This window comes from Anomaloglossus baeobatrachus, chromosome 3 (assembly GCF_048569485.1).
Source record: "Anomaloglossus baeobatrachus isolate aAnoBae1 chromosome 3, aAnoBae1.hap1, whole genome shotgun sequence".
Classification (NCBI taxonomy): Eukaryota; Metazoa; Chordata; class Amphibia; order Anura; family Aromobatidae; genus Anomaloglossus; species Anomaloglossus baeobatrachus.
In genome coordinates this window covers 369,675,138-369,699,906 of record NC_134355.1, presented here as the reverse complement: position 1 = coordinate 369,699,906, position 24,769 = coordinate 369,675,138, and the positions used below count along the sequence as shown (strand labels likewise).

The following is a 24,769-nucleotide window of genomic DNA, read 5'->3' as shown; positions in this document are numbered from 1 at the left end:
ACTGCACAGGAGAGTATAATAGATAGAGAGGACCCAGCTGACCATAAAAGCCCACACTCTACAGGGGAGATAGAGAGGATCCAGCTGACTATAAAAGCTTACAATCTACAGGAGAGTGAGAGAGATAGTGAGGACCCCACTGAGCATAAGAGCTTACTTTCCACAGGAGAGAGAGGTATGACTGATCATAAGAGCTTACAATTTACAGGAGAGTGAGAGAGATAAAGAGGACTCTGCAGACCATAAAAGGTTACACTCTACAGGAGAGAGATAGGTTCCGACTGACCATAAGAGCTTACAATCTACTAGAAAGAGAGAGGACCCTACTGACCATAAGAGATTACACTCTACAGGAGGGAGAGAGAAAATACCCTGCTGATCATAAGACACTACACTCTACTGGAAAGAGAGAGGACCCAGCTGACCATAAGAGCTTACACTCTACAGGTGACAGAGAAGACCCCCACTATCCATAAAAGTTTACACTACAGGAGGGAGAGAGGACCCTGTGAGCTTACACTCTATTCTACTGACCCTAAGAGCTTACATTCTACAGGAAAGAGAGATGCCAGAGACTTTTGAGATAATAACTACTCTGCTTTACATACTGTACTCCACTAGGAACCATTGATTTGTGATGGCCCATGTACTGACTGCCATGATACAAGGTATGATTCCATAAGATGTCATAGTAACAGGACATTATGAGAAGCCCACTTAGGCATGCAAAAAGATGTTAGTTCATTCTCTTATGGTTCAGCAGGGTACGTTTTTTTGGGGGGGGGGGGGGAACACTTATCTCATCTCAAAGTGTTTGCATTCACATGAAATCATGAATTTCAGGGATTTTAAATCAAACTATATTGTTTTGATCATTTTTATTTTTAACACATTCCCCCTACTACCATCCATCATTTATACTGCAATGGTGGGTGATGCAGTTCATGAATACAGAGGACTCCAGAATGTGTGTACATCATTGATAGGACTCCTTAGCTTGTACTGCATCTGATATAGGACATAGGCATTATGGGGCATCATAGCAAAAGTCATAATTACCCCCCCAAAAAAAATAATAATAATAAATAATAATATTCGGCTGTGTCACATACACTGACAAGCAAAAGGGTAACAATGTTTTCAACTTTTGACTTTCAGACTCAGTATCTCACCATCCACTACAGCTTTGAGAGTGAGACTACCTTCATTTTATAGACAACCATCTTGGCTATCTCATATATATATATTTGACTTACAACTATTTAGCATATGATTACTTAAGCAGATTCTTGTGCATTGTTACTGTTTTGTGACTAAAATCAAATTTTATTTTTATTATTTTGTTATTATTTTGTAAATACACGTTTGGCTTACAACACTGCCTGATTCCTTCTGGGCATGCTCTTTGCCAGATTCAAGCAAGTCTCAACCAAAATCTGATCCCAGGTCTCTTCTTCACTGTACCAATGTTGGCGCATACTGGTCGACTCCCTTGGGTATGTATACAGCTTTTTCTTCAACTCTACATCAAAACATTGTTACCATTTTGCTCTTCAGTGTAACAGCATATGTCACAACTTTACATCCCTTTCAAAGTAATTTTCCTCCAGTTGAAGCCCCTGGGTTCTCCTTGTATTGCACCAATAAAGTATGAGGCTACCAAAAGTGCCCCACAAACACTGTATGATACCCACAATGAATTCCTCCACAGTACCATTCGGCATATTGTGGATCGTATAGACAGATTGCTGGGTGGGGCTGGGAAAAACTCAGCGGTCATGGTGCACATTGGTACTAATGACAAAGTTAGAGGCAGGTGGAAGGTCCTTAAAAATTATTACAGGGAACTAGGAGAGAAGCTGAAGTCCAGGACCTCCAAGGTGGTGTTTTTAGAAATACTACTGCCACGAGCATCACTAGAAAGACAGCGGGAGCTTAGGGAGATAAATACGTGGCTTAGAAATTGGTGCAGTAAGGAAGGGTTCGGGTTCATGGAGAACTTTGCCGACTTCTCAGTCGGCTACAGGCTCTACGGTAGGGACGGGCTGCACCTTTATGGGGAGGGCGCAGCTATGCTAGGGGAGAAAATGGTCAGACGGATGGAGGAGCTTTTAAACTAGAATCTGGGGGGAGGGTAGTGGAGCAAATAAGGGGATAGATAGAGCAGATAGAGACAGTGAGACGGTAGGGGTCAATGAAGGATTAGAGGGCGCTGGGACATGCAAGGAACGTAGGTAGGCTAGGAGTAATAAAGGTGTTAATAGTATTAAATGTCTACTGGCAAATGCAAGAAGTCTTGCAAACAACAGTCTTGTCACGCAGCCCGACGTCGTGAATGATGCCGGATGTGCGTCACAAAAACCGTGACCCCGACGATCTATCTCACGATAGATCGTCTCGTGTAAAGCACCCTTTATTCTGATGACACCAAACTATGTAGGATATTAAAAACTGACCTTGATAGTACAATATTACAAAAAGATCTGGATAAGATGTCAGAATGGGCAGATAATTGGCAAATGAGATTTAATGTTGATAAATGTAAAGTAATGCACCTAGGACGGAGTAATCCTATAACTGCGTATACATTAAATGGAAGTAAACTCGGGACTACAGAACAGAAGGACTTGGGTATTCCTATTACAAATAAGCTGAGCAGCAAAATTCAATGTCAAGCAGCAGCTGCTAAAAAAACAAGATTTTAGGGTGTATAAAAAGAGAGATTAGATCCCGGGATCCCAACGTATTGTTACCCCTCTATAAATCACTTGTAAGGCCACATCTGGAATATGGGATCCAGTTTTGGGCTCCACATTTTAAAAAGGACATTCAGAAGTTAGAGGCAGTTCAAAGGCGGGCAACTAGACTACTACAAGGAATGGAAGGCCTCACATATGATGACAGGTTGAAAAAGTTAGATATGTTCAGCTTAGAAAAAAGACGTCTCAGAGGAGATCTCATTTATATATATAAATACATGTGTGGTCAATATAAAGGACTGGCACATGACTTATTTCTTCCAAAGACAGTACTAAGGACCAGCGGGCATACACTGCGAGTGGAAGAAAAGCGATTCCGACAGCTAAATAGGAAAGGATTCTTTACAGTTAGAGCAGTCAGACTGTGAAATGCCCTACCACAAGAGGTAGCAATGGTAGATACTATAACAGCTTTTAAAAAAAGGGCTGGATGATTTCCTCAGTACACACAACAGTTGGTTATAAGTGACTTGCGGACAAAATGTAGAACTGGTGGAGGAAGGTTGCACTAAATGGACCTAGGTCTTTTATCAACCTAAGTAACTATGTAACTATGTAACCATCCACACATACAGTATGATGACCCTACTGTACTCATCTACCCCAGCAAAGTATGGTGACCCCCCCCAACACAGTATAATCCCAAAAGTGACACCCCACACACAGCCCTCCGTGCACTATAATGAGCCTACATACATATGGCCTCCACACCACTCCACACTGTATAAAGGCTCCCACTAGCCTTCCAAACAATATAATGGTGTCCACACAGCCCTCCACACAGTATGATGGACCCCACATAATCCTTCACACTGTATATATTTGTCTGCATACAGTATAATGACCTTCAAATAGCCCTTCATAAAGTATAAAGGCTCCATCATAGCCCTACAAATATTATATTGGTCTTACATAGCCCTCCAAATAGTATAATGGCCCCAACATAGTATTCCATATAGTATAATGGGCCCCACATTGCCTTACATGTAGTACAATGCACTCCCATAGTCCTCCATATTGTATAATAGGCATCACATAGTCCTCCATACATAGAAAATAATCAATGGCACTTCCTTTTTGTAAATCACTGTAGAGATTGGGGTGCACTTTAGGTTCTAAGGCCACAAACTTCAAAATAGAAACAAGGCACTCCCAGATAGACTGCAACGTGTATTTATTCAAATGTGCATGAAAAATGTTTTCAGTCCCACTGGACCTTCTTCAGTTGCACATTAGCAAAGTGGGATGCCTGTGGGAGATGGCATGAAAGCGCGGTGTCATGGCCGCATGGAGGCCGCCATGAGGCCACCATGCGGGCACCTGGCGCGCTTTCATGCCATCCCTCACAGGCATCCCACTTTGCTAATGTGCAACTGAAGAAGGTCCAGTGGGACCGAAAACATTTTTCATGCACATTTGAATAAATACACGTTGCAGTCTATCTGGGAGTGCCTTGTTTCTATTTTATAATCCTCCATACAGTGTAATGCACCCTCCATAGTTCTCAATATAATATAATGCAAACACCATAGTCCTCCATATTGTAAAATGCACCTCCATAGTCCTTCATATAGTATAATGTACCTCCATAGTCCTCCATGTGGTATAACTTGACAACCCATATTTCTTCATATAGTATAATGCAAGATCTATAGTTCTCCATATAATATAAGGCACCCTCCATAGTCCTCCATATATAATGCCCCCCCATAGTCTTCCATATAGTACAATGCACAGTCAATAGTTCTCCATATAGTATAATGCCCCCTATAGTATAATGTGCCTGCCATAGTCTTCCATAGTAAAAAAATGTGTGATTCTGCTCTAAATCTGATATTGAGAAGAATGTTACCCAAAGCCATCACATTCAGTATAACGTTTTTTAGGCAACTATATATTAGATGATGTATATATGATATACACAGAGATACAGCGCAGCTTTCAAATTGCTCTTATCTATGATCCTGATTCTATCTGTTCCCTCGAATCTTTAGCTTGGAGACTCAGAGGCCGTTTCTCACGTCCCTGTTTTCCGCTCTATATATTCACAGATCTGCTACAATATCATCACATATTGGAATACCCGAAGCCTCAATGTTAGCCATAATGTTTGCTGCACTTATACATATTCCACATTATAAAAACAGATAATAATATCAAGAGCCAACATAAAATTGCAATGTCTTGTCCCAGATTGTAAACAGATACACATTAGTTCTCTTGTTGGCAAATTTAGTAAATACATCTTGGATTCATTTGCACAGTTATAAAAATAAGCCCAAAGAGCATTTAAACACATAGTTATATTTTCCTAAACTCTTTTATGGAATCTTGTAATTTCTTACCAGGCAGAATATAAATAATTCACCAAATATGGAAAATTAACGTATTTTATATTGAGCATGGGTTAGCCAGTATCAAGTGTGTATACTAGACAAGGGGCATCCACATGGCGAATATTGGCATGGCGCCCCCATTATCTACAGTTCTCTGTCACATTGTGGCTATAAGCATAAAATACACAAAAACAGCAGAGAAACAACTCAACAATTTGTCATTGCTCATACTCACATGGCCTTGATCATCCAGCTCATTATTGGTGAGTTTTAATTTGTCAAAGCTAATGACTTGTCTCATCCATGTCTCTCCAGAAGCCGGGGAATCTGGATGGATATAAACCCGTGGAGGAACTGGCGAGTCTGCATTTCCCGCAACCATCCATTTAGAACTGTGGTAAACATAGCTGAAGAAATATGGAAGAAAATGCAATTTGTCAATAATATTGCTTTACTTGCATAAAATAATTAACTTAAAGGGGTATTCCCATCTCTAAGGGGTATTTTGCTCTCGTCGGGGTCAAATTGAAAGTGACGCACATCCGGGGCCAGTAACGACGTCGCAACGTGTAAGGCCTAGATGCGCCGATAAACGATCGCAAAAGCGTCGTAAATCGGTGATCTGTGTAGTGTCGGTCATTTCCATAATTTCACTGCAGCGACAGGTACGATGTTGTTCCTCGTTCCCCTGCGGCAGCACACATCGCTATGTATGAAGCCACAGGAGCGAGGAGCATCTCTCCTTACCTGCGTCCCACCTGCAATGCGGAAGGAAGGAGGTGGACGGGATGTTTACGTCCCACTCATCTCCGCATCTCCGCTTCTATTGGCCGCCTGCCGTGTGACGTCGCTGTGACGCCGCACGACCCGCCCCCTTAGGAAGGAGGCGGGTCGCCGGCCAGAGCGACGTCGCAGGGCAGGTGAGTGCATGTGAAGCTGCCGTAGCGATAATGTTCGCTACGGCAGCTATCACAAGATATCACATCTGCGACGGGGCGGGGACTATCGCGCTTGGCATCGCTACCATCGGCTAGCGATGTCGCAGTGTGCAAAGTACCCCTAAGATCCTATCTCACCCAATATATAGTAGATGTAATAATATTAGCAATTGCCTCCAATTAGAAATGTAGTATAGTTCTCCTGATTAGCTATGTCACTTACCTCATGTGCAGGGCATTGCAGCGCAGGTCTCCATGGTTACATCCACATATAGAGTGACAGTTGCGCGTGATTGTAACCAAGAATGCCTAAACTGCAAGGCCCTGCACCTGAGGTAAAGGACATACCTAATTAGGAGAACTATACTACATTTTTAATTGGAGGTACTTGCTAATATTATTATTATACCTATTACATATTGGGATAGGATCTTGGAATTGGAAATACCCCGATAATGACACCAACTTTAAATATTATCTCTGATATATAGTTTTGGAATAAAATGAGAGACCACATTGAGGCACAAAGGGAAAATTTATACATGTTAGCAAATGTTTCTCCTCCCCTTACACAACTATCCGAGTGCTCTAAGGACACATTTATGTTGATATTCTTTTTTTAGCTGTGCATTTCTATAAAAAGCTGTGTGCAGAAGGATTTGTACATTTGTGCGTCAGTCGTTTAGTATGTACATAATTTCACAGTTTCAGATTTTTTTGCTCTGCATTTGTCCTAGATTGATTGAAAAAACTGACAATTTAAAATAATATTTTCGAATTTCACTAGTCATTGACCAAAAAAAGGAAATAAATCCTGCAAATATTGGTCACATCAGAAGACATGTAAGCTGCTATGCATTAATATAAATTAAAGAGGAAAGAACGGATCAGCACTGCCTATATAGAAGGATTCTGTGCCAGTCACCCAAAAACGCAGATGTGGGGGAGGGAGCAATGGTGTATGAAGAAGGCGTAGTTGCTGGCATAACGGGTCTGGCTCTTTCTTTCTCCCTTCTATTCTTTTTTCTACGGTTTATACCGTATCTATCTGGATTTGTTTATTTGGTATTTTTCTATTTCTTTTTCTTCCGACCTTACTGTATTATATTCTTTGTGATCTATTAGTATATTATAGATGTATTGCTGTATAGATATATCATCATTTGTACTTTTGTCTTGTCATATTTGGCAATTTGTTCTGTTATTCTGCCATTGATGTTAATGTGTTCACCCTACTTTTGGCCTTTTGCTTTCATCAAAATAAATAAAAATATATACATATATATATATATATATACATATATATATATATATATATATATATATATATATATATATACACACTGTATATATAACTGTTACTTGCTTGTATATGAACCCCTGAAATGTTGATGCTATAGAAATGAACATTATTATTATTATTATTATTATTATTATTATTATTATTATTATTATTATTATTATTACTATTATATATGGAGATCTGGTTTAGTGCAAGAAAAAAAAAAAAAACATTTTTTCCTTCTCTTTTTCTTTCTCATTTTCCCTTTTAAATGGTTTTAACACTTTGCGGTTTACATGACTATTTAAGAAACTATTTCACTAAATGTTACATTCAGGCTGTCTGGTATTCTCATTTGTATTAGTTCACTTGTTTTTCTCATACACCATCCCTCCCTCATATCCACTAATATACAATGGTATCATCCCTTAGAGGTATTATATAGTCTTTAAAAATGAGGTACGACATGAAGATTGTGTGCAGTATCACAATGTCATAGCTAATATTTGGGACCCCCTTTCTACCTCAATGGGATTGGATTAATAAATGGCGTACTAAGAGGTTGAAGACAAAGTGTCGTGGCCATATTGCACAAACACTTTTAGTTGTAAAACTAACCTCAGAATTGCTGATAGCTTTCAGCCTAAGCCTTAGGACTCATTCAGTATAATATGGACGTGCGCACTCGGAGAAAAATCGGACAGCACTCTGACCAATGTAAATGAATAGGGCTGCTGAGAGGACAGATTTTCCACAAATAGAGGGTCCATGAGAAAATTCACAGCATGCACTATTCTCCTCCACATATAGGATGAGACTTGGCCTCTATGGGGGGTGCAAAAACATTGGATCCCATAAGGAACATCTGTTCATCAACATCCTTATGGACACATTGCCATTAATAACATAGGAAACTGTGTTTGATCAAGAATATTTTACAATGTTCATGTATATAAAAACGGATGATACAAACGTAAAATAAGGATGAAAATCGTCTATGTTTTTTATGAAAATTGATGATTTTTCATTGGCTGATCCCGGATTTAATTATATGAATCAACTGGTCCATCATATTATGTCAAAAATATATACTACTAAGAATCAAAGTTTAAAATGTCTACGGGTTATGGGGTGTAAATTTAAAAAAACTGATAGGAACCATCATAAACCTATATGTATATATTGATCACATAAAAAATAATTAAGTAGATATTTGAGAGTGCGTTTTTTTTAAGAAAAAAAATGTAAAATATTAAGCTAATGTGAACACAGCCACGGCCCTATTTTGTTTACCAAACAGAAATGGATTCAAGATGAAGAAATCTTTACAAATTTCCTACTTCTTTGATCCACTGAAGACTTTGAGGAAAAATACCTGCAATCTTCTACTATATACTAATAAATACTAATATGCCTTGTTTACTCACTTGCAATTTCCAAATCATGTTAAAAAGGTGAGACTTAATGCTTCTTCAAAAATAAAGAGCATGTTCTCACTTTGATATGTGTTTACACTGGGTATGATTCAGTGTTGATAATATTTAAAAAGCAAAGAAATAACAGAGTATCCTATTCCCAGGCATTAGGAGGCACCGGTCTGCGAAATAGTGGCTGAGAAATGGAGCTAGATTTTAGAATCTCACTTTATACAAGGAACGTTGTATTTAGACAAAGAAATCTGCTTGTAATCAGGTCAAAAATATAATATACAGATAATGTGTCTGGATGGTATTGTATTCATTCTGAGTTCTGCAAAAATATGTATAATTTCATTGTCAGAATAATAATAATAATAATAATAATAATAATAATAATAATAATAATGATAATCATAATTGTATTTATATAGCGCCAACATATTCCGTAGCTCTTTACAATTAAAATAAAACATGCAGTGTATAGTTTTGTGCATTGTCTAATATTACTACAATATATATCTACTATCTGTCAAGTCATTCCATATATCAATCCAGAAAAAAATAATGGAACAGCACAATGATTGAAAAATAGTGGGAGAAAGGCGTCACAAACAGCAATACACTTATAATATAAAAAAAGACAAAGAGGGGCAGCAGCACTCCAAAAAACTGCAAAACATTGCCACATGGGCTAATAGAGGTCCACTCTTTCTTCTGTATTATTTTAGAATGCTGCCTCTCTTATTCTACTTCTATCTCTCTCATATCTATAATCTATATATCTATCATCTACCCATCTGTCCTTCTTTCTTATTTTCTATCTATCCGCTATCTATTCATCTATCTATTATCTATCAGCTATCCATCTAGCTATCAATCTATCTATTTTCTATCTATCATCTATCTCTCTAGCTATCTGTCTATCTCATATTTATCTATCATGTATTATTTATTTATCTACTATATATATTATCTTTCTTATCGTTCTCTCTAGCTATCTCATACCTATAATCTATCTATCTGACTACAGTATCATCTCTGTGTAACTACTGTATATCAGTCTGTTTATATAATCAGCTCTCTACCTCATAACTATATTTTTTTTACCTATCATGTTAGCTCATTAACTGAGAAGCAGATAACTTCTCATTTGTGTTTCCCTACTTCTAATTTTATTATATAGTCCTTTATCTACCTCATATTTCTATTTATCTATATATCTAACATTTATCTATCCCTTATGCATCTCCCTAGCTCTCTTTTTATATCTATCTATCATCCATCTATTTATCTATCCATTTATCTATCTATCCATCTATAGCTCTATCCCTCTAGCTATGTATCCATCTATCTACCAATCATCTATCTATCTATGTATCTATCTATCTATGTATCCCTCTATCTATCCATCTATCTACCAATCATCCATCTATCTATCATGCATCTATCTATCTATGTATCTATCTATCTATGTATCTATCTATCTATTTATCCATCTATCTATGTATCTATCTATCATGCATCTATCTATCTATCTATGTATTATCTATCATCTATCTATCTATCATCTATCTATCATGTATCTATGTATTAGCTATCATCTATCTATCTATTTTTCTATCATCTATCATCTATCTATCTATCCCTCTATCTATATATCTATCCATCCATCTATCCCTCTATCTATCTATCTATCCCTCTATCTATCTATCTATCTATCCCTCTATCTATCCCTCTATCTATCTATCCCTCTATCTATCCCTCTATCTATCTATCTATCATCTATCTATCTATCTATCCCTCTATCTATCTATCTATCTATCTATACCTTATGCATCTCCCTATCTCTCTATTATCTAGTAATCTATCTACCTCACATAGATCTATATATCTGAAGATAAAACAGTTGGTGAGTAAATGGTTATAATCATTCATGTGGTTAAACAAAACATAAGCACAAGTAGTATTCTGCAATGATACAACTTCTCCGCAGGTATTTCCACACAATGGACGTCGGTGAGGCACATAACGCCGGCATCGTAGTCACTCGCGTGTCTGTCCAGTCATTTCCTTACAGCAGGGATCATTCAGCCCCTGAAACGCAGGAGATACGCACGATCCTCCAAGAACCGCTGCAGAAGCAGCAAAGAAACGCAGCCTCCACCTGATATCACAGGCAGCCGATAATGATCCGTCATTACATGATACCAGCGAAGGGAATGTGCAGCGCGCTACAGACGAGCTCAGAGCTAGGACTGGACACATTGGAAAACCGCTCGTATCTGGAGACGAGAACAATCACCCAGGAACCGCATGTCTCCATCCAGCGCATCGAGAGAAACCCAAGAATTCACAGAGCAGCAGAAGGAATATTCCTGACATCATGCCAAGGAAAAGAGGCCATAAATAAAAATAATAATTCACAAATGTATGCTTAGGTCACATTAATCACCAAAACAAATAAGACCCTCCGAGAGCTGTCACAATGTTAACTCTTTGTTTTGTCAGATATTACATACACATACTGCACACACACGCACACATACATACACACACACACATATATATATATATATATATATATATATATATGTATATATATATATATATATATATATATATATATATATATACAAATGAAAAAATAAAAAAATACAAACACACATATATCAACATATCTATTATATAGGCACACACATATGAAACACACATATAAAGGTATTTATAAACAGACACACACACATATATATATATATATATAAAATTGCACACAAAAAAAGAAAATTAAAAAAAATATATCTATATATCTATATATATATACACAGACACATATATATTGATACACACAAATACACATGTAAATATAAAAGCATGTATATGTACATGTATACAAGAATTCAGAATTAATACTTATAACTCAAATGGTATAGTTATGTCATATAGATCCCTCTTTTTCACATGGCAGGTATCAAACTGAGAATTACTTAATAATTACCGATATCTTTTATTGTCCACAGGCACTATGTCCATGGCTATGTAGTATTGCTGATGAGGGTCTAGCCCAGAAATCTTCACCCTCATTGCTGGAAACATCCTCCTATGAAATAAATGAATGCCAATAATAAACTTAAAATATTGACACAAACAAATAAACAAACCAATAATGAATTTTCTGGATAATTAATAAATACATAATTCGAATAGAAGTAAACTGGGTGGGCTATCTCTGGCTCCTCTATATAGGGAAGGATAGGGGCAGGAGTGTAGGGTGCTGGATCCCAGTGTGTCCCTAGGTGTGGGGATGATTTATGAGGACACAGTGTCCTGTGTGAGCCTCCATGAATGGCAGACACTGCACAGCACACTGACAGCCAAGAAAGTGTCCTCCTGCTATCCCATCTATGCACCTGTAGGACATAGAGGTTTGGCTGAGACTCCCCTGGACAAGCAGAGCATTGTGCAGCATTTCCAAGGCTCTATAGAGGCAGGAACATATGGATTTCATCAGATATGTTTGTGCAATATTTAATAAGCTGAGTTCCTTGTATAATATCCAGTTTTCTTGTACATCTGTCTTTGAACCGTGTGTTTTTAGAAGAAGACCCAATTCATGGAGCTGCTCTAATGAGCCCTGCACAGGCTGCTGGAGCAGATTCCCATCTGCAGTCACTTCATCATTCTGTAAGCTTCAATTTGGGTGCGGGACCCCATCCTGCTGTCCCTCTAATATGGAAATCTAGACATGTCAGCTCTCCCCAGTGGGCTCAGCAAAGCAGCAGAAATCGTTTTATTAAATACTAAACAAAAATGTTTATTGCAACCATGTGTCTTATTAGCATACAATGTTACAAGAGGCAGGTTACTATGTAACAAAAGGCTTTGGTTTTCTCAAAATGCTCTATTTCTCAATACATACTATTTTTATTTATTTTTTATAAATAAATAAACCTTCTGCCTTTTGGGTGAGCAAATTGTCACTATATGAAATAGCAGCTACTCTGCAGGATTGTCCTTGTGACTCCCAGACAGTGGTCCCTGCTCTCTGGACCTGGAGCTCTGCTCTGTGCTGCTCTTCTATTACTTTAGCAGCAAACCTATTTCCTGACCTAAGTTAACTTTTTCTGGCACATGTGGTGGTCTCACAGTCCCTCAGTGATATATATTGTAGAGCCCTGGCTGGAGGACTCATATAAACCCTCCCATGAACCTGTATGCTGGACTGATACAACTATATTTCACTTTAATCCTGGGTCTTGTTTACTCTCATTACTGGCTGGAGATCATAACTGAGGTTTCAAGGCAAAGTCCTCTCATCAGCTCCAGGTGAATATCCCATAATGTTTGTGTGAGCATTTATGGGTTCAGGTTTTGGTGAAGGCTGCAAACTATGTAATGGCAGAGGTGATTTACAGTGTATGGTGTTTATCCAGAAAACACATCATGGTGGAAACATTCAGAGTGAGATGAGAGTGCCAAACCCTGTCCAGTAGGAAGTCACTGGCCTCCTGGCTTCTGCTCCACAATCAGCGCCATGGAGGAGGACTGCAGACTGGGCTTATCTTACTGCATCATCCACCACAGCAGGGCCAGTGCAATCATCTATCTACAGACTATCCATCTATCCATCCATCCATCTACAGACTATCTATCTATCTATCCATCTATCTATCTATCTATCCATCCATCCATCTATCTACAGACTATCCATCTATTCATCTGTCTATCCCTCTATCATCTATCTATCTATGTATCTATCTATGTATCTATCTATGTATCTATCTATGTATGTATCTATCTACAGACTATCTACAGTATCTATCTAACTACAGACTAATTGGTTACCTATCTATCTATCTATCTATCTATCTATCTACAGTATCTAGCTATCTATCTACAGACTCATCTATTACCTATCTATCTATCTACAGTATATATTATCTATAGACTCATCCATTATCTATCTATTTATTTTCTATCAAATCAAATCAAATAAGCTTTATTGGCAGGACCAAATACAAATTAATTTTGCCAAAGCAAGTGTACATTAGGGACTGGGGCTGTGGGGATGGTGGGTGGGGACTGTAGGAAGGATGGATGGGGCACATCCAGGGTGGGGACTGTGGGGACACTTCTAGGGTGGGGGGTATGGACGTCCATGGCTTATGATGGGGCATGTCCACGGTGGGGACTGTGGTAGCGGTGGTTGGGGCATATCCAGGGTGGGGATTGGGGGGCCACATCTGGGATGGGGGGCTATGGAAGTCCATGACTTATCATAGTTCTCTTTCTTTCTATCTATCTACAGTATTTATCTATCTATCTACAGACTATCTACAGTATTTATTATCTACAGACTCATCTATTATTTATTTATCCATCTATCTATCTACAGTATCTATCTCCAGTCTACAGATGTATCCACTATCTAGTTCTTTATTTACAGATTTGTGATCTATCTACATATTTATCTATTATCTACCTTCTATCTATCTATCGATCTATTATCTATCTATCTATCTATCATCTTCCTATACACAGACCCATCTACTATCTCGCTTTCTATATAGCTATTCTCTCTCTTCTCTACCTACAGATCTATTTATCTATAAATTATTTATCTATATATCCATGATCTATTTATCTATCTATCTATCTATCTATCTATCCCTCTATCTATCTATCTAGCTATCTATCCATGATCTATTTATCTATCTATATATCTATCCCTCTATATATCTATCCCTCTATCTATCCCTCTATCTATCTATCTATCTATCCCTCTATCCCTCTATCTATCTATCTATCTATCTATCCATGATCTATTTGTCTATCTATCCCTTTATATATCTATCCCTCTATCTATCTATCTATCTATGATCTATTTATCTATCTATATATCTATCCCTCTATCTATCTATCTATCTATGATCTATTTATCTATCTATATATCTATCCATCCCTCTATCTATCTATCTATCTATCCATGATCTATCTATCTATATATCTATCCCTCTATCTATCTATCCATGATCTATTTATCTATCTGTATATCTATCCCTCTATATATATTTATCCCTCTATATATCTATCTATCTATCCATCTATATATCTATCCCTCTATCTATCTATCTATCCATGATCTATTTATCTATCTGTATATCTATCCCTCTATATATATTTATCCCTCTATATATCTATCTATCTATCCCTCTATATATTTATCCCTCTATCTATCTATCTATCTATCTATCCCTCTATCTATCTATCTATCTATCGATCTATCTATCTATCCATGATCTATTTATCTATCTATATATCTATCCCTCTATCTATCTATCTATCTATCTATCTCTCTACCCTCTTCCTATACACAGACCCATCTACTATCTCGCTTTCTATCTAGATCTAGCTATTCTCTCTTCTCTACCTACAGATCTACCTGTATTTTTTTTCTCTGCCGAGGTATCTCTCACAGGTCCATATTGCAGTACCGATTCTATAAGAGGGTGCAGATATTTGGGGGCCTTCCTCACCTCCCGGCCTTGGTGATGATCATCTCCGTTCCGATCTCATGAAATCGCTTCCATAACTCTGCTCCCTGGAGATCCACACGAATGGCGGAGGCAGCAGTTCCAACCGGAGAAGACAGTGGGGCACTACAAGTGCCAGCCGGTGCCTTTGCCCCACCGTAGCCGTCCTCGCTGGGAGCTGCAGGCCACACATTGCAGTCAGATCATTTATATTTATCACACAGAAATCTTCCGTCTGACACAAGCCTCATCACTGCACATTTCTGCCCCAAATTAACGGACTTTTCATACTGATAGAATTAATGTACTGTGATAAAATAAGTCATTAAATACAATTCATCCACTAAAGAATTAAATAAAAGAAACATCAGAGCTATTGTAACATGTCAAAAACCAATCTGCAAAATGCTGCCATTGTAGGACAATAGAGGTTAGCCCGGAGAATGGGAGCATGGCCTCCTCGGGACAGATATTCCTCCGGTGTTTTCTACTGGCTTCTATATAATTCGGAATGTTTTGCATCAGTTGTTCAATGTTATAGATCTAAAGACAAACCACACTAAACATATTACACACTAATGTATTTCTGCCTATATTTGTATTCACAAAATGTGTATATTTTATTTTACATTTTTATAAAATATTCCTACATAACTGCGGCCTTAAGTCCCAGGGTGATAGGGCAGTCTCATTAATCTACTTAGAAGGTTTGATTTTGTGAGCATTTCCCAGAAGAATAAATCCTACTATTCTGACAGACAGAAACCTCTATAATATCTACAATATCCCTAAATATAGAGGGGGCTATAATACCTACAATATCCTTAAATATAGAGGGGGATATAATACCTACAATATCCTTAAATATAGAGGGGGCTATACTAGCTATAATATTCCTAAATATAGAGGGGGCTATAATACCTATAATATTCCTAAATATAGAGGGGGCTATAATACCTATAATATTCCTAAATATAGAGGGGGCTATAATACCTATAATATTCCTAAATATAGAGGGGGCTATAATACCTATAATATTCCTAAATATAGAGGGGGCTATAATACCTATAATATTCCTAAATATAGAGGGGGCTATAATACCTATAATATTCCTAAATATAGAGGGGGCTATAATACCTATAATATTCCTAAATATAGTGGGGGCTATAATACCTATAATATTCCTAAATATAGAGGGGGCTATAATACCTAAAATATTCCTAAATATAGAGGAGGCTATAATACCTATAATATTCCTAAATATAGAGAGGGCTATAATACCTATAATATTCCTAAATATAGAGGCGGGGGGCTATAATATCTACAATATCCTTAAATATAGAGGGGGATATATTACCTTTAATATTCTTAAATATAGAGGGGATTATAATATCTATAATATTCCTAAATATAGAGGGGATTATAATATCTATAATATACCTACATATAGAGGGGCTATAATATCTACAATATCCCAAAATATAGAGGGGGGGCTATAATATCCCTAAATATAGAGGGGGCTAGAATATCCTAGAATGTCCTAAATAGAAAGGGAGATATCATATCTACAATATTCCTAAATATAGAGGGGGGACATAATATCTATAATATTCCTAAATATTGAGGGGGGATATAATATCTACAATATTCCATAATATAGATGGGGGCTATAATATCTACAATATTCCTAAATACAGAGGGGGCTATAATATCTACAATATTCCTAAATATAGAGGGGGCTATAATATCTATAATATTCCTAAAAAATGTAGAGGGGGCTACAAACCCACAATATTCCTATATATAGAGGGGGGCTATAACATCTACACTATTCCTAAATATAGAGGGGGCATTATATCTATAATATTCTTAAATATAGAGGGGGCTATAATATCTCCAATATTCCTAAATATAGAGGGTGCTGCAATATCTATAATCTTAAAAAACAAAATTGTGGGGGCTATTATATTTACAATATCCCTAAATATATAGAGGGGGCTATATCTATACTATTCCTAAATATAGATCATGATATAATATCTACAATATTATAAGATATAGGGGAGGATATATTATCTACAATTTTCCTAACTATAGGGGGGCTATAATATCTACAATATCCTTGAATATAGAAGGGGGGCTATAATATCTATAATATTTCTAATAATAGACGGGGCTACAATATCCTCAGTATCCCTAATATAGAGGGGGCCATAATATGTATAATATTCCTAAATATAGAGGGGATTATAATATCTACAATATTCCAAAATATATAGGGCCCATAATATCAACAATATTCCTAAATATAGAGGGGGGGGGCTATAATATCTACAATATTCTAATATATAGAGGATGTTATCATATTTCTAAATATAGAGGGGGCTGCATTATCCTCAATATCCCTAAATATAGAGGGGCCTATAATATCTATAATATTAGTAAATATAGAGGAGGGCTATAATATTTACAATATTCCTAAATATAGAGGGGACATAATATGTACTATATTCCAAAATAGCTCCCCAAACCAAGAAAAACAGCGCAGACCTCCGCAAACGGCTGCACTTTCAGTCATTGTCCACACATTTGTATCAGTAGAAAGCCCCCAAAACAGTCCTCCTGCCCCCTGTAATTTGGGAGCTATGCAGATCTAGAGCCCGGTAATGATAGTGCTATCCTCTGCTGGTACAGGGTTCCCTAAGCAAACCACCACACCTGGCAGAGCTAGGCAGAGGGCACCTATAGGTACATGTGTATACGGCATTATCTGCAGGGGCATACGACCCACAACACCCGGGGCAGAGGGCACCTATAGGTACATATGTACTTGGCATTATCTGCAGTGGCTCACAGCCAACAACACCCGGGGCAGAGGGCACCTATGGGTACATATATACATGCCATTATCTGCAGAGGCACACAACCCACAACACTTGGGGCAGAGGGCACCTATAGCTACATATGTACTTGGCATTATCTGCAGGGGCACACAACCCACAACACTTGGGGCAGAGGGCACCTATAGCTACATATGTACTTGGCATTATCTGCAGGGGCTCACAACCCACAACACTTGGGGCAGAGGGCACCTATAGCTACATATGTACTTGGCATTATCTGCAGGGGCACACAACCCACAACACCCGGGGCAGAGGGCACCTATAGGTACATATGTACTTGGCATTATCTGCAGGGGCTCACAGCCCACAACACCCGGGGCAGAGGGCACCTATACTTACATATGTACTTGGCATTATCTGCAGTGGCTCACAGCCCACAACACCCTGGGCAGAGGGCACCTATAGGTACATATGTACTTGGCATTATCTGCAGGGGCACACAACCCACACAACTCCTGCCCACGTACAGAAATAATGATCCGCTGCTCTTATCCCAGATTGAGATTACAATACACTTCATTACATAGTAACACTGGGGGCTTCACCTCTATAGTGAGAGTATATAGAGTATATAGCAGCAACAGCGGACCTGGGAAATCCTAGGAATTGAGACACTATGTAATGTCTTAAGCTGATTATATATATATATATATATATATATATATATATATATATATACATACACAATTTATCTGCATGTATGATACTCACAGGAGGGCAGCATGTTGCATACACGAATATATAGAGACATACATATATATACTATATATATATATATATATATATATATATATATACACGCGTGGATGTATGGCTGTCACTCACCGGAGGGCGGCATGTTGCCTGTATACATGTACATATAGATGGGTGTATATTGCCCCATCACTCACCGGAGGGCAGCATGTTGGCTGTATATATATGTATGTATCTATAGGTGGATGCATATCGCTATCACTCACCGGAGGGCAGCATGTTGGCTGTATATATATGTATGTATCTATAGGTGGATGTATATCACTATCACTCACCGGAGGGCAGCATGTTGGCTGTATATATATGTATGTATCTATAGGTGGATGTATATCACTATCACTCACCGGAGGGCAGCATGTTGGCTGTATATATATGTATGTATCTATAGGTGGATGTATATCACTATCACTCACCGGAGGGCAGCATGTTGGCTGTATATATATGTATGTATCTATAGGTGGATGTATATCGCTATCACTCACCGGAGGGCAGCATGTTGGCTGTATATATATGTATGTATCTATAGGTGGATGCATATCGCTATCACTCACCGGAGGGCAGCATGTTGGCTGTATATATGTGTACATATTTATAGGTGGCTATATATCGCTTTCACTCACCGGAGGGCAGCATGTTACACGCAGGGTGCTCCGGCTCAGTGACCCCCGGCTGCTCGGGGCTCTCCCTGTCCCCATCGTCCATCTTCCTCCTCTTCTTCTTCTTCTCAGCCCCGATCAGAGCCTCCACAGAGAAGGCGTGCGCCTTGAGGCTCATGGTGCAGGGTGACCTCCTCTTGTCTGCCATGTCTCATATACGGAGCTATTACACGGCACCTATATCGGACATGCCCCTGGATGGTGTAATCCACGGCCGGCGGCGTCTCCGCTGCTCCCGGTGCCCGGTGTCTCTCCAGCCGATAATTGCTCCTGGTAACCCTGATCTGTCAGCGCCGGAGACCAGGACAGCGCTGGAGACAACTTGCTCATTAGTGACAATAAAGCGGCGGGACGGGGAGGAGCCTGACACGTGTCAATCATCTCCCTTCTGACCAACCAAAGCTACAGGACTGCACAAGGGGCGGGGCTACTACCTAATTAGGCTGCGAGGGAAGACAGATAATGTAATGGTCTAAAGTTCTACCCTGGAGTATTCACTGACAGCCCCACCCAGCAGTGCTGCCCAAACTGCTGTCCACAGTCACTGACAGCCATCACCAGTCACTACACTCATTGCTGTGCCTTCGACTATTTCTACTCCTATGTGCAATGGTCATCATCAATGATATCAATATGGGTGATGGTCATCATCAAAGCTGTTAATAACACTGCATTCTCTTCTATGGGTGATGGTCATCATCAATGATATAAATAACACTGCATTCTCTTCTGTTGGTGATGGTCATCATTTAAGATATTAATAACACTGCATTCTCTTCTATGGGTGATGGTCATCATCAAAGATATTAATAACACTGCATTGTCTTCCATGGGTGATGGTCATCATCAATTATATTAATAACACTGTATTTTCTTCTATGGATGATGGTCATCATCAATGATATAAATAACACTGCATTCTCTTATATTGGTGAGGGTTATCATCAATGATATAAATAATGGCATCCTCTTCTATGGGTGAAAGTCATCAACAATTATATAAATAACAATGCATTCTCTTCTATGGGTGATGGTCATCATCAATTATATAAATAACACTGCATTCTCTTCTATGGGTGATGGTCATCATCAAAGATATTAATAACACTGTATTCTCTTCTATAGGTGATGGTCATTATCAAAGATATTAATAACACTGTATTCTCATCTATGGGTGATGGTCATCATCAATGATATAAATAACACTGCATTCTCTTCTATTGGTGATGGTTATCATCAATGATATAAATAACGGCATCCTCTTCTATGGGTGATAGTCATCAACAATTATATAAGTAACACTGCATTCTCTTCTATGGGTGATGGTCATCATCAATTATATAAATAACACTGCATTCTCTTCTATGGGTCATGGTCATCATCAAAGATATTAATAACACTGTATTCTCTTCTATAGGTGATGGTCATTATCAATGATATTAATAATACTGTATTCATTTCTATGGGTGATGGTCATCATCAATGATATAAATAACACTGTATTCTCATCTATGGGTGATGGTCATCATCAATGATATAAATAACACTGCATTTCTTCTATTGGTGATGGTTATCATCAATGATATAAATAACGGCATCCTCTTCTATGGGTGATAGTCATCAACAATTATATAAGTAACACTGCATTCTCTTCTATGGGTCATGGTAATCATCAAAGATATTAATAACACTGTATTCTCTTCTATAGGTGATGGTCATTATCAATGATATTAATAATACTGTATTCATTTCTATGGGTGATGGTCATCATCAATGATATAAATGACACTGTATTCTCATCTATGAGTGATGGTCATCATCAATTATATAAATAACACTGCATTCTCTTCTATGGGTGATGATCATCCTCAATGATATAAATAACACTGCATTCTCTTCTATGGGTGATGATCATCCTCAATGATATAAATAACACTGCATTCTCTTCTATGGGTGATGATCATCCTCAATGATATAAATAACACTGCATTCTCTTCTTTGGGTGATGGTCATCAGTGACTCTAACCCGTAATGTTGTGGTCAGTACTCTCATAATAATCATTATGCCGTCTGTAGATGATCCATTTTATAGAGAAATTGACCATACCATACGCACATACGTCACTGTATTTGCAGTGACTCCTCTCACATTGTCTCCACTCATTTATCTGTCAGTAAGAAAATCCTCATATTTTCCATCACAAATGAAGAGTTATGCCAATGGAGGAATACGGCCAGCAATACTGCCCTCAGGTGCCCAGTGCTGTCAGGGGATGCCCAGTGCTGTCAGGGGGTGCCCAGTGCTGTCAGGGGGTGCCCAGTGCTGTCAGGGGATGCCCAGTGCTGTCAGGGGGTGCCCAGTGCTGTCAGAGGATGCCCAGTGCAGTAAATAGATGCCCAGTGCCGTCTGGAGATGCCAAGTGCATTCAGGAGCTGCCCAGTGCTGTCAGAGGATGCCCAGTGCCGTCAGGAGATGGTCAATGCTGTCTGGAGATGCCCATTTATGACCAGTGCCGTCAGAAGATGCTCAGTGCCACTTAGAGATGCCCAGTGCTGTCTGAAGATGCCCAGTGCCGTCAGGAGATGCCCAGTGCCGTCAGGAGATGCCCAGTGCTTTCAGGAGATGCCCAGTGCCGTCAGGAGATGCCCAGTGCTTTCAGGAGATGCCCAGTGCCGTCAGGAGATGCCCAGTGCTTTCAGGAGATGCCCAGTGCCGTCAGTTGATGCTCATTGCTGACTAGTGCCGTCAGAAGATGCCAAGTACTGTCTGAAGATGCCCAGTGCCGTCAGGTAATGCCCAGTGCTGTCTGAAGATGCCCAGTGCCGTCAGGTAATGCCCAGTGCTTTCAGGGGTTGCCCAGTGCCATCAGATAATGCTCATTGCTGACTAGTGGCGTCAGAAGATGCCAAGTACTGTCTGAAGATGAACTGTGCCGTTAGGAGATGGCCAAAGAGGTCTGGAGATGCCCAGGGCTGTCATGGCATGCCCAGTGCTGACTAGTGCCGTCAGGAGATGGCCAGTGCCCTTAGAAGATGCCCAATGCCGTCAGAAGATGCTCAGTGCCACTTAGAGATGCCCAGTGTCGTCAGAAGATGACCAGTGCAGTCAGCAGATGCCCAGTGCTGTCATGGTCAGGGGATGCCTATTCCTGTCAGTAGTTGCCCAGTAATGTTAGGAGATATCCAGTGCCGTCAGGAGATGCCCAGTGCCGTCAGGAGATGTTCAGTGCGGTCAGGAGATGCCGAGTGCTGTCAGTAGTTGCCCAGTGCCGTCCTGAAATGTCCATTGCAATCAATACTCCCCAGTGCCGTCCTGAAATGTCCATTGCAATCAATGCTCCCCAGTGCCGTCAGGAGGTGCCCAGTACCGTCAGGAGGTGCCCAGTACCGCCAGGAGCTGCCCAGTACCGTCAGGGGATGCCCAGTGCCGCCAGGTCGCCACCAGGAGATGCCCAGTGCCGCCAGGACGCCACCAGGAGATGCCCAGTGCCGCCAGGACGCCACCAGGAGATGCCCAGTGCCGCCAGGACGCCACCAGGAGATGCCCAGTGCCGCCAGGACGCCACCAGGAGATGCCCAGTGCCGCCAGGACGCCACCAGGAGAGGCCCAGTGCCGCCAGGACGCCACCAGGAGATGCCCAGTGCCGCCAGGACGCCACCAGGAGATGCCCAGTGCCGCCAGGACGCCACCAGGAGATGCCCAGTGCCGCCAGGACGCCACCAGGAGATGCCCAGTGCCGCCAGGACGCCACCAGGAGATGCCCAGTGCCGCCAGGACGCCACCAGGAGATGCCCAGTGCCGCCAGGAGATGCCCAGTGCCGCCAGGAGATGCCCAGTGCCGCCAGGAGAGGCCCAGTGCCGCCAGGAGAGGCCCAGTGCCGCCAGGAGATGCCCAGTGCCGCCAGGACGCCACCAGGAGAGGCCCAGTGCCGCCAGGAGATGCCCAGTGCCGCCAGGAGAGGCCCAGTGCCGCCAGGAGATGCCCAGTGCCGCCAGGAGAGGCCCAGTGCCGCCAGGAGATGCCCAGTGCCGCCAGGAGATGCCCAGTGATGGTGTCAGGCGGACTGAGGATAGAGCAGGGTTGCTGTCAGGGCTGAAGGCCTCGGTGGGAGACAGTTCTTCAGGATACACCCCAATCATAATAACATACAATGTGAGGCTTTCCCTCCTCAATCCTCTACCTGTATTCTCATCCCAATTAGTCAGGTTTTCACCTAATTACAGTATAATTTTATCACAGCAGCTGAGGCTTTACCCTTCCTGTAAGTGGAAGAAGATTGCTGTTTCCAACACAGTGACTTGAATTTAGCACCTTAATAAAAAGTTAAGGCTTCCTCTTTATGGGTTGACGAGGTTTATGCTGGGAGTTGTTAAATGTGCAGAGGTGCAACGGGATGGAGGACTTCACAGCTCTCCTGACACAGCCCCCCAGCCCCCAGCCCCCTCACTCCCAGAACCCGGGGCTCCCAGCCTGTGCACATGTGGCCCAACTCATTATTCACCTCCTTAAGCATTCCCTCCCACACATGTGCCTCAGACACTACTGCAATGTACAAGGATTTTAGTATATATATATATATATATATATATATATATATATATATATATATATATATATATATATATATATATATATATGTATATATATATATATATATATATATATATATATATATATATATATATATATAAATTGTACATATATATATGCATGCGCACATTTATAAGTATATGTGTAACCAATAAACCTTTTTACAATATTGCCGTGAAACAAAGAAACAAGAGTTAGTGCTATCTGCATAAACATACACATATTTATTATAATAAGGAAAGAGTTCTATTATGGTAATGATGTGCCTTCTGGGCAGACTGCAGAAATATGCATTATCTGAGCTGTATTTACAATCCAGAGAACTAAGTATAGGGGCAAATGAAATGCATGTTAGGAGGCTGGTAGAACACATTCGTATTTGTAGGAGCAGGGCTATTGCAGTGTGCACATCTCTACATGTGGTACTTCTGCATATATACTTCTTTTCACATCATCAGCTCCAACAAATAATGATTGATTAACACCCTCAAAGATAATATAGTGAAGGTCTATTTCCACAACTATTGTCTGAAAAAATGTACAGCTAAATGGCAGCGTGATTGTAACTATAAATATGGATATTCATAAAAATAGATCTGCAG

At 39.8% G+C, this 24,769-nt stretch overlaps 1 protein-coding gene across 2 annotated transcripts in view; it reads right to left on the bottom strand.

Annotated features, from left to right (window-relative positions):
* TBX18 (T-box transcription factor 18) overlaps nt 1-19,892 on the bottom strand; it is a 77,494-nt gene extending 57,602 nt beyond the window's left edge. For both annotated transcript variants that reach the window (XM_075338421.1, XM_075338422.1), the window contains exons 1-4: nt 19,540-19,892; nt 15,267-15,441; nt 11,729-11,830; nt 5,331-5,502 (exon numbers count right to left, since the gene is read on the bottom strand). In XM_075338421.1, the coding sequence (XP_075194536.1) occupies nt 5,331-5,502; nt 11,729-11,830; nt 15,267-15,441; nt 19,540-19,723 (633 nt within the window). In that variant the 5' untranslated portion in view covers nt 19,724-19,892. The remainder of the gene's footprint in view (nt 1-5,330; nt 5,503-11,728; nt 11,831-15,266; nt 15,442-19,539) is intronic.
* Nucleotides 19,893-24,769: the final 4,877 nt, after the last annotated feature.